The 11522-nt window shown below is 40.6% G+C and overlaps 2 protein-coding genes across 2 annotated transcripts in view; one reads left to right on the forward strand and one right to left on the reverse strand.

Moving 5' to 3' along the window:
- Window positions 1-8944, forward strand: part of LOC131880698 (DNA polymerase theta-like) — a gene marked incomplete in the record, with an annotated part of 62639 nt that extends 53695 nt beyond the window's left edge. The window contains 2 exon segments of the mRNA XM_059227382.1: window positions 5577-5770; window positions 8786-8944. Of these exon segments, the coding sequence (XP_059083365.1) occupies window positions 5577-5770; window positions 8786-8923 (332 nt within the window).
- Window positions 8945-9138: 194 nt separating this feature from the next.
- Window positions 9139-11266, reverse strand: LOC131880991 (uncharacterized). Its single transcript, XM_059227736.1, has one exon. The coding sequence runs from the start codon at window positions 10893-10895 to the stop codon at window positions 9393-9395; it is 1503 nt and encodes a 500-aa protein (XP_059083719.1). The 5' UTR covers window positions 10896-11266; the 3' UTR covers window positions 9139-9392.
- Between the last annotated feature and the right edge of the window lie 256 nt (window positions 11267-11522).

The following is an 11522-nucleotide window of genomic DNA, read 5'->3' on the forward strand; positions in this document are numbered from 1 at the left end:
TGTCGCCTAATAAGTAGTCTACTTGAGAAAGTTGAAGGAGGTGAATTGAGCCTAACTACGTCGGTTTTGCAAGACAGACGAGAAATTGTAAATAATAAGAATGAACGTTGACAACAAATATATTTGCAGGATGAATGCGCTCCTAGTCTTGAGGAAAAAGAGGGATCAAATACGCCCTAGCCTATTCTAAAAGAAATGATATTTATACTATAACCCGAATGGCATTGTTCTATCTCACCAATAAGTAACTTTAAGTAACGGAAAGCATCGATCGGTCTTGAGGCTCAGTTCTAAGAAAGTAAGCCCTCCCTCCTCTCCGCCATGCTCATTAAAATACTGAATACATCCTTCATAGTACATACGCCCTTCACTCATTGATCTCCTCTTCTCTTTCCAAGTAAATGTCCAGAATATTTCCCGTCAAGCCTCTTTATGTAGGAAATGAATGGACCTCACCAATGATTGGCTGACAGGTCATCAGACTGGACTTAGATGTCTAAAACCTGGAACTTGGACAATTGACCACTTGGTTGGTTAAGTACTACAATAAAGCAGTTTATGATCAATTCGCAAGAGACCATCCATAGCATTGTTTAGCCAACCGAGTGGTCGGTCTTTCGACTTCCACGAAAGACTAGATATCCATTGACTGAGTAAGTTCCTTCTGTTTTTCCTCCGTCAGCATGCGATAGTAAGCATTGTGCCTTGCATGCTCTGACAAGGGGTCCACTCGCATTTAGGCTAAAGGCCAACACTTATCCTAAACTGGAGGTACCTTATTTCCACCTTAAAAAATGGGATTGAGCTCGACCGGCCAATGACGCTTGTCATGATGGAAAGACATCAATCATTTGAGCGTCAAACTGAACTTAGGGTAGATCATGATGAAGAGAGTTCGATTTATTCTCTCTTTGGAACCCAAGTTTTTAACATCCCAAGAAAGTGGAACCCAGACTCATTTTTAGAACAAAAAGAATATATCGCTTTTCCATCTCCCGTCTGATTGAGACGAATTGGAAGGAGTCGTTCAAGTATCCAAATGTTGCCGACCCGCTGGGCTTGAAATCTGACGCAAAGGGCAATGATAAGAATGTCCTAATGGTTGAAATATTGGGTTGATTCCTTGGTCAAGACGGAAGGTACAAGTTTTTAAATTGATGTCAAAGTATGAAAATATTAAATTGAATTTGACCTTAAACTCAAATCATGTTTGATCGGAAATGTCACAAATATTTTGGAAATATTTAATCCTGAAGTGCAAATGTAGCCTATTTTCTGGGGTGTTCGTTGTCAAAAGCTGGCGACAATAATCGTAAAAGATATAGACTGCGGCATTTTTAAGGCAGTCACAACTTTCGCCAAACCGTCTTCTTTGAAATTCCGAAGAGACGTGTTCAGGCCTCACATTTCATGATCTTTGGATTTTATTGGCTAAACGAGCGCTCAACACCAAATGAAACTAAAGCTCTTGGTAAAGAAGAGATCTAGCAAACCACACTCTGGCTATTATGGGCATGGTTGTCCAAATACTGCAAATAAAATTGTCAAAAAAACCATTTTAAATGCGAGTAAAAGGGAAAAAATTCAATTTTAAATGCACCAAAAAGGACAAAAATACAATTTTAGATGCACCCAAAAGGGGAAAAAAGCAATTCTAAATGCACCCAAAAGGGGCAAAAAAGCAATTTGAAATGTACAAACAAGGACAAAAAAAGCAATTCTAAATGTACCAAAAATGCAAAGAAAAATGCAGATATTTGTGGCCCTATTTACTTTTTGTTACATAATCAAAGGCAGAATGATGAAAGAGGAAAAATCACGATAAGTAAAAATGCAAAACCATATTGATTGAAAAAGGGCGCACGAATTATCTTTTTAAACACGCTACGCTTCAAAGTGATTATATCCTGTCTTATTTCTTCCCTAAAATGTCCCTGGCAGCCAAAGCTAAAAAGGTTTAAGTGAGCTAGGTTACCAAAGAAGACTTGAATACTTGCTTTGAACCAAAGAGCTTGTTTCATGGTGAAGTTTAGAGTACAAGATCCATTAACTTCAATCCCTTGAGAGCCGGTCTTTGGCAGTCCCTTTGTCACATACTTTTCTTGTGGCTATTGAATGCCAAAATAACGCCACTTTGTGGCCAAATTTAAGGGACGGTGACCATTCATTTCCTCTGTGGCCTTTGATTTTCAAGAATATTCACTTCCAGAAATTTCGGCCGCCACACCAGCTTCTTGCCAACGTTACATGAGAGTACATCTCGGAGCGGACGGTTTATGATAAAACATGTAAAAGATTACAAGAAGAATTAAAGACTTCAAATTATTTCTATAGATGGACAAAGTATTCTAAAGAACATATCCTATCGAATTTCAATGTTTTCACTCGTCCTAAAGAAAGTAATCAATCACGACAGAATGTAGTAAATACCATAAGGCGATAAGCTGTACGTATTTCAAGTACATTACAGGTAAGATATTATGTTACAAAGCTTATGTCGTACTGCAGTTCTCTTGGAAAGTTACTTTCGATCCGTGTCTGATATGAAGTAAACTGTATAGGTTGTTGCAAAATGTTTTCCTGATTTAAAAGAAAATGTCAAAACAAGAAACTAAAAGGAAGGGGTAATCAAACAGATGAAACGAATTTTTTGTTGAATTACTGAGGTTGTTTGGAATCTATCCTGCAAGCCCTCAAGAGCCCTTGGGAGAGATTCTCCGTTTGGCTCTAAACCTCGTTCTCATAATATGGTTTACGGCTTTCAAGGCTGTTGCCATGTCATTTAAATGGTGTCAAATCAGTTCTAGCAAATGTTGGTTTTTCAATTGATATTTTCCTGGTGTGTGTTCTCAATCGGTTTTCAAGGGAGAAGTCAACCTTCGCGAAGTTTAGATTCCCAATGTTAAGGTACAATTAGTCAAGATCAAAATCCGTGGTGTACTTAAGAACTACAGACATATTCTAATGCTAGCAATTTAGCGAATACTTAACGGTTGGGCTTAATAATACGTAGACCTATGCCAATTTTCTTGACAATTGGTCTCATATACTTTGCCTTGAAGGAATTAGTGAGAATAATGAAATTTTACTCGCGGAAGTACTCTCTAATACATGTCTTGAAGTCAATTGCGCACAGAAAAATCCTCTAAACGCCTCAATCCCATCCAGTTTCAAAGGAATCAAAGAATCAAAATTGTGTTCCTGTATGTACTTGTGGAAAGACACTCTCAAAATACCAACGTCCACATCACCTTGTCAGAATACTTCAATGCCAATGTTGCTAAAAAGTTAATTTGTTGCAATGTTATAATCCCTCTAGGTTCTTCTTCGGTTAATCTATTTGTTTTATTATTATTACTATTATTATTAAAAGAACCACTCAAGACATCAAATGAGACATACAAAGAGTATTGGTAAGTGGTTAGAAAGAAAGAGGAGGAAAAAAACCAAACAAAAAAAAGAAAAGCAACACAGATGGAATACGATTATGAGATATTATGTTGTCTAATTGACGTTTGAATATGGCCAATTTCCTTGACCAACGGATGTTTGAGGGGAGCTGGTTCCAATATTTGACGGAGCGAGCAAAAAATGAGTTTAAGCCCAGATTTGTTCGCATGCAAGGAGGCCTGAGGAGATCTAGATCAACCCATCTCGTCGAATGGTGGACCATGTCCTTGGCGAAATTAAAACCAAAGTGAGTGGTTGGGCCCGTGTTCCAGCCACCCATCAAATTGTTCGCAAGTCTGTACGTTAGGATCAAGTCTAGCTCTTTTCTGCGGTCTGCCAGAGATTTCAAACCCAAGGCTCTGAGACGATGTTCGTAGCCCTCAGTACTCCTTGGAAGTGCCATACGGGTGAAACTTCGTTGTATAGACTCAATTCTTGTCGAATAAAGGATTGGTGACTTGGCACGTGTACTCAAGCGATGGTCTAACATAAGTTTTAAAAAGCTTGGCCGTTACTTCTTGTTCCTGGATTGTAACATTTCTCCGAATCATCCCCATCATCCGACTGGCTTTCGTTGTCATTATAGCACTATGAGTCACAAATGACGGTTTACTGTCGACCATCACACCAAGGTCTCTCATGACCTCAACTCGTTCCAGTACTTCTCCTCTTGCAGAATAAACAGAATTCAATTTCTGCCGGCCGAAGCGAATCCATGTGCACTTTTTTTGCCTTGAAGGACATCCCGTTCTCCATTGCCCAGTCGATAATGCTATCTAGGTCTTGTTGTAATCTCTCAGTATCACAAATGTCATTAATCTGCCTGTATATATTGGCATCATCGGCAGATGTCAGGATCCTGGTTTCTCCCAAGACAGCAAGGCCGTTGATGAAAATTGAGAAGAGCTGCGGGCCTAAGACGCTACCTTGTGGCACACCCGATTTCACCTCTTTCCAAGACGACTCTTTACCGTTGAGGACAACCCTCTGCTTTCTGTTCAGGAGCCAATTGCCAATCCACCTCCTCAAGGACCTACCAATACCGATCCCCTCCCCTGCAACTTGTGCAACATTATCAGTATTGAATGGGGGACGGTCAAAAAAAGCCTTACTAAAATGGAGGTAGATGGTGTCCACTGTTCCTCCTGCGTCAACGACCTCACGGACATATTCAACATGTTCTAGCAAATTTGTTGTTGTGGACCGTCCTTTACGAAACCCATGTTGATTATCCGACAAAGTATTCATCCAAATACGCATATATATTTTCCTTGACTAAGCCCTCCATGATTTTACACGCACTTGAGGTCAGAGAGATGGGTCGGTAGTTTGCAGCATTTTGTTGGTTGCCTCATTGAAAAAGGGGGTATAAATTTCCACTTGTCCAGTCTATGGGCACAGATCCGGTACAAAAAAGTCGATTGAACAAAATGGCAATGGGCATCCCACTAGCCATTAGCCGGAAGTTTTGTCCGGGCCACAAGAATTAGACGCCTTTAAGCTTTTAATTCTACATACGGTGAACACTTTCGACAGTAAAACTCAGGTTGTTCAGTCTCCCGAGTATCCTTTCAACGGTTGGTGTGAGGTTTGAAACATTAGTAGCCTGATTATAAATGGATAAAAACTGTTTACTCAGTATCACCAACTTCTCAGCTTCCATTATCTGTAATTGTTAGTACCTCTGTTACTCTACTGAATCCTAACCTTGTTGAGTCCGCTCGAACAACACCGAAGCGCCACTGAAATATACAAAACACTCAAATCGAAAGAATTGGTCAGAAAGTTGCGAAACTATTCTACAAATAGCAAATGCGCCAGCTCTGGCAATATACTGTACATATGTGCAATATTTGGGTTTCAGAGAATACTTTCTGGACAGACAAACAAGAGGAAATATTCTAAAAATGAACTCGAACTTTACTTTGAAGCATTGAGCTCAAACCTCCAGGATAGGAGAGGAGTTGATTTTAGATCCCAAAACCATTGTAGCATACATAATAAATAAGTTGGATCCAAAATTCACTCCTTCGCCTTAAAACACTGGGTTCTTATTACAGACTGATCACTGGGCAATGAATAATGCTCTACCCACAATAATCCCGATTGGGTCTTCATCATTTCAGGCTCCGCTGCCGACCTTGTCAAGAGGGCCATGAACACTATTAATGAAAGGCTCTTAAAGGCCTTTCCTGGATGTCGTGCTCCCTTTAGGGAATCCAATTGTTCCAACGCCATCAACCCACAATCTCTCGGGTTACTTTCGACGACAAACGGAGGTTTCTTTCTTCTACAAATGCATGATGAACTGATTTACGAGGTAATAGCATTTCCCTTATTCGTCAACGTCTGCCGAACTTACCACCACTCACATAATGAGGTTACGTGGTTCCTGAGTAGTACCTACAATACAGCAATATCATTCCAGACAAGAGATCTCCATGGTCTGTGACCATACATTTCATGACCGTAAATGAGCAACACTGAAATGTGTTCGTCCCAATGTACGTTTGTATTTTTACACCATGATTACATATTAGTATCTCCTGAGGGCTGGAACAACATCAATCAAAGGAAAACTTGTCTTTGATTGTTGTAAAGGCGTTACATGGGACATTGTTCTGTTTTTTTCGTGAGAAAGTCCGATCAAAACACCCAGTGGTGTCTAGTAGAGCTGTGAATCGGATCCGATAGGGTCTCCGAATCCGATCCGAAGTAATTTTTTGTAATCTGAATCCGAGAATTTTTTCCCAACCCGACCGAATCCGAATGCGAAATTTTTCTCGGATCCTAATCTGAATCCGAATCCGAAATATGTTGGCTTGATCCGATTTTGCAAAGTCTGATCCAAATCTGATTTTTCACCCAATTGGCTAAAAAAAAGGAACTCATTTAGCTCTAACTAAATGTGCCTTTTTGTCACTTAAACGTTTTAAAATGATGAGATTGAGTGGAGTTGCCTTCGTCAAAATATAATCTTCCTGTTGTAATAACGTCATTTTTTGTAAAAAAATAATACAATGGCATAGCTTGTCTTTGTCATATGCTTCAATTGTAATACATAGAACATAATTCTGCTATCAAAATGGTCCGAAACTTGTTCATTAACAGGCTTGATATGCTGAGATATTCTAGTTTCCTTTTTTTCCAATATTGACTGTATGAACCGCAAATACTTTGATCCTTTTCTTATTTTCTGAAATTTAGGGTTGCTTGATTTCTGTGGGATTGCCACACAATTGTAATAAGTTTTAATATCGTAGGTCCATTCACAGATTTTTCCTTTGGTGTTTTTTGCTTTCCCTCGCATTTTGAGACTTGTGAAAGAAACCATTCATAAAACAAATTTACATTCATTTAGTTTACTTTGCAATTTTGGTTTTAGATCGGATCCCAACCCAATCCGACTTTTTCCATTTCCCAATCCGAATCCGAACGAGATGTTTTATCCGACCGAATCCGATTTTTTTTCAAAATCCAAATCCGAATCCGATCGGATCCGAGGTTGATTAAACTAATTGATTGGTCCAGAAATTATGACGGTCTTATGGCTTTGTGCTAATCATTCTGGAGAAGATTGCATTCAGAACCGGCTTCCTAAATCCCTCGAAATTGGCTTGGTGGGCTGAAAGTACTACATTGGCTCAATGTTACATTTTCTGCAACATCTCGTCTTTGTCTTGATCTTCACAAAAAAAATTTCTCTGGAGGGGAATGTATTTTTAAATTTGATGGCAATTGTTCCTGTAATCTATAAAATCGTAACCCGAAGCTACAGGTTCAGTTGAAGAGCTCTATGTAGGATTTAGAAAATATTTGCTTGAAGGGGCCTTTATTTGGATTATATCTATTATCAAAAAAATAGATCAATTTTCTAGAAAGCGGATTACTTATTATTCCCCAATAATGAATTAAAAACTTGTTTTTTTATGTTTCTGCTTATCATCTATTGATAGCTGGGGAACAATGATTGGTTTTTAGATGAACATTCCAACAGTCGGGCATCATGGTGTGATATTTTAAGCACTCTTTTGGATATGGTTCATTGGATCTACAAAAAGTTTCTTACCGTCGTGAAGGTTTTCTATTCTGAGTTTCAAGTCCAAGCTCCTCCAAAGCCAGCATTAGGCACTAAAAGTCTGCTTTCATAGCATCTTTACCAATCAGCTTTATTAAAGAGCGAGTCGTTGCTGCTCCAAAACGTAGTTATTTCGGTGTGAGTATTATTTTGATTTCTTTTTCCCCGTTTTTTTATTCTGGTTTTGAAAAGAAATGTGGATTCGGAATACCAGGCCGCTGATCTGGGATCTTGAGACAACAACTGGCCTCGCCGAACCTTTAAAAACCTTTTTTGGCCTCCGATCTCTTAAAGCAACTGGCAACCCTGAATGAAAGTCTAAAAGATCCAAGAATGCTCCAATCAATTGTTAGACTATGAACTTGAATTCGAGACGTTTTCAATTTTCCTAAGCTACCTACATCTATCGTTCAAAGGGCCGGTTTCTTGAAAAATTGGTTAATTTAACAAATTGATTACAAATTTGGCACCATTGCGAACGAACTTGGCATTCAATTCCATTCAGTGTGGTCAAGGAATGGTTAAGCTAACATATGCTTTCACTTGTTTAATCATTAAACCTTTGCCATTGATGTATTCAATTAATCAATGGATTTTTTAATTAGATTTATGTACTGATTCAGACATTAGGATTCTAGGGGGAGCTAGCCTGCAAAAAAAAGGGAGAGCTGACGCCCTGCATTTTTATTTGGCTTCCTTCCTCTTTGACCGTCCTGCCTGACTTTCCCAGTTGGATTTAACCAGGCGCCACTTTCTGTAACTCAGAGCAACTTGACTCTTAGATGGCGGTACAAAAGGTCGGATGTTAAGCACATTTTGCTGGAAGGATAGTCAAGTCTACTCGTTTTTGAATTGTTACTTAACATTCCCTTTCTTGAGCGGTTTTCGAGCCAAGTACACTCAAGTATATGCTCCTTGAGTACACCATTAACACCATAAGAAAAGCGCTATCGCGGCCAGATGATCTTGATTTCTTTTCAACTTGAAGCCATATATTAAGACCTAGTATTTGAATAATAAGCTAGTATCATCGGCTTGGATCTTTCAACGTTTGTTGCTCCCTTGATGGATTTTTGGATCGCACATATTCAACCAGCATTTCAGTTGACGTAGACAACACCCACCTAGTCTCCAAAAACTTTAGCAAAGCACAATCCGTTGATTGGACAAACAGGATCTAAACTTTGTTGAAAAGTTGGAACTCTGAGAGATCCTCCTTCACAGTTTAAAACCCACTTTGCATTATGTTTGTTTCAGGTTTCCAGTCAAGATGTACTTCAGGTTTCTCAGATTGTTCGGATGTCCATGGAGAACGTATGTCAACTCAAAGTCAAAATACCCGTCAAAGTCAAGATTGGTCCTTCTTGGGGACAATTGCAAGACATGAAGGAATAAATACTCTACTTATAGCGCCTATTTCTCGAAACCAACTTCAATTGGAAGCTCAAGGGAAAAACAGAGCAATCCGATTCTCATGCACTTCTTTAATGAGTCTTCACCATTTCTGGCACGTAAACAACTTATACACGTAGGCATGAAATTCTTTGCCCACACAGCAATAGATAATGAAATTCACAGACGAATTAATCACGGCGAAGAGATGATGAAAATTGGCCAAAATGTAGAAAATGACCGGAACATGATATAGTCCCAAACTCTGGCAACGCGAGTAATGCTTGAGCGTGTTGTTCTCAGGAAAGGCCAACTCATACAGTCGCAAAGACAACCGATATGTGTGACAAACGATGAAGATCAAAACTATGGAAATCAACACAATCGTGGACTTCTCTTTCCGTTTCCTTTGTCCTTTTACCACAATGTCTCGGCTCAACCTCGCCGAAGTTTCGTGATGTTTCGTGGCTGATTAGCTGGCTCGGCCTTGATGCTCGATCACGTCAGGATCCGAGTTCTTTGAGCTGTTCTCCTTTCGGAACGACATCTTGGACACGAAACTGGTCTCGGAGGTCGGTTCCCGTTCCCTCAATCGAACCGAATGTTGCTTGGGATGATCGATTTTCAAGGTGGTCGTCACTTGTTGCTCTTTGTCCGGGACTCTGACCTCCATTCGAAAACTTTGATAGGAGTTTCGCACGGCATGTTCCCGATGCGTGGTCCGCACGGAAAAGCGTTTATGGAACCGGGACGAGGCCCGAATGTTGCGGTAGATTTTGAAGTTCATGTACACCAGACAGATGAGAGGGAACAATCCGGTGGCGAACAGATCGTTCCAGTAGCTATTGAATTGGATGTAGTCCGGATCCTCCATGATTTTTGTGGTCCAGTAGTCTGTTTGATTGTGGACCAACTCGAACTCGAGGAAGCGAGGGAATTCAATGCCAAAGGAAATGAGAATGGCCACGATCACTAATTTGATAAAAGAATGCCGAGGGGCTAAAGGATAGCAAACGGCTTGAAAGCGTTCAGTGGACACAGCCACCACCATATACATGGAAGTGGTTTGGATGAAGCCTCGTAACGGGTGAATGATCCAAGGATACAGGACCTTGAACCACATGGGTTCCTTGCCCATGAACACTCCGATTATCGACATCTCGCCCATTACGTCCAATATGAGAAGAAAGTCGCAGAAGCTGAGTATGATGAGTAAATTATTGAAGTTCTTATTGATCTTGATCTGACGGAAGATGAGCATGGTCAAGATGTTCCCGATCAGACCAAAAGTGCCCACCACCGTGACCGCCACGCCCTCCACCCAAAAAGTGGATTGGGCCACCCAATGCCCATACACTGCTTTATCTTCGTGACAGTCCAAAAGATCTGCCGAATCCTGCCTCCCATCGAAGATCTGAGTAAGGCATTCTTGGAAGCTCTCGGGAAGATAGTTGAGCAGCTGCGAATAGAGTTCCTCCAGAGTATCGTTTCTGGTGATATTATTGGCCAGACCATTCATGGTCACCTGCAAATGGGGATCCAAGTAGTCCTTCACCAACTTGTCCTCACATTCTGACAATTGGACGTCATTGGTTGGCTCACAAATAGTTAACAAATGGTGACACACAGCCTGTATGGGTCGAAGGTCCTGGCTCTCGTCCTCCAATGACAAGATCTCCTCAATCTTCAACGATCCACTTTCTGTGAGGGGAGGCTCCAAGTCCTTGGGTGTCCCATAATTGATCTGATAGAAAAGAATCCCAGTCACAATGTTCCCCGGCAAACACAGCCCGATCCAAATGCCCAGTGCTTGGATCACAAACAATTTGTTCCTGCTCAGTGATCCCAATAAGTTCCATTTCCGATGAACGATATGTGAACTTGGCAACGAGAACGTAGACTTATGCATGGACGAGTCCTTGGTGGACGAGCGGAGTTCGCACTCGGCCAACACCGATGCTGGAGGAGCCTTCATTACCCAGATGGATGAAATAATTGTCGACTTCTGGCACTCCACTCCATTTACCAATGTAAGCAAAGATAGCAAGTCAAATTTCCAACGAGTCAGAGGTGTCGTTCCACGAACTTTCCGACCTAATGGTAAGCCGCTCTGGAACTGGTCTTGGCTCTTGGTTCTTTGGAGTGCCACTTAATGTTTTCCCGTTCCATTCTGCGCCTCAGTCGTTCCTTGAGCGCTCGAGAAATCGAGATTCTTCAGACATCCAAAGAAGAAGGAAGGGAAAGAAGAAGGCTCTGTTCCCGGGGAAGAAGCGTCGGTGAAGACTGAAGGCTGAAGTCCAGACACTGAAGGCTGACATTGTTACAGAATCAAACGTCATTACATTCTTAACAATCCACGGCCTCAAGTCTTGGTGGACGCATTACAAACGAGTTGGTGAACGAAATAACCTATCGGAATATACGATGTGGAGGATCAATCTTGTGCGCCAAATTACAATTATATCATAAGTTGTGCGTTAAAGCATTTAAGATTTTGATAAGAGTATATTTCGTGATTTTATCTATCACATTTTTTGACAATATAATTAGGAAATTTGACCGTCTTTGAATGTTTTGATTAACTTACTTGCATTAAAGGTCA

The sequence above is a fragment of the Tigriopus californicus genome, chromosome 5 (assembly GCF_007210705.1).
Source record: "Tigriopus californicus strain San Diego chromosome 5, Tcal_SD_v2.1, whole genome shotgun sequence".
In the NCBI taxonomy this organism is placed as follows: Eukaryota; Metazoa; Arthropoda; class Copepoda; order Harpacticoida; family Harpacticidae; genus Tigriopus; species Tigriopus californicus.

Bases quoted from the DNA above. Each gene is read 5' to 3' on its own strand.
- LOC131880991 (XM_059227736.1), bottom strand. From the start codon at position 10,895: ATGAAGGCTCCTCCAGCATCGGTGTTGGCCGAGTGCGAACTCCGCTCG.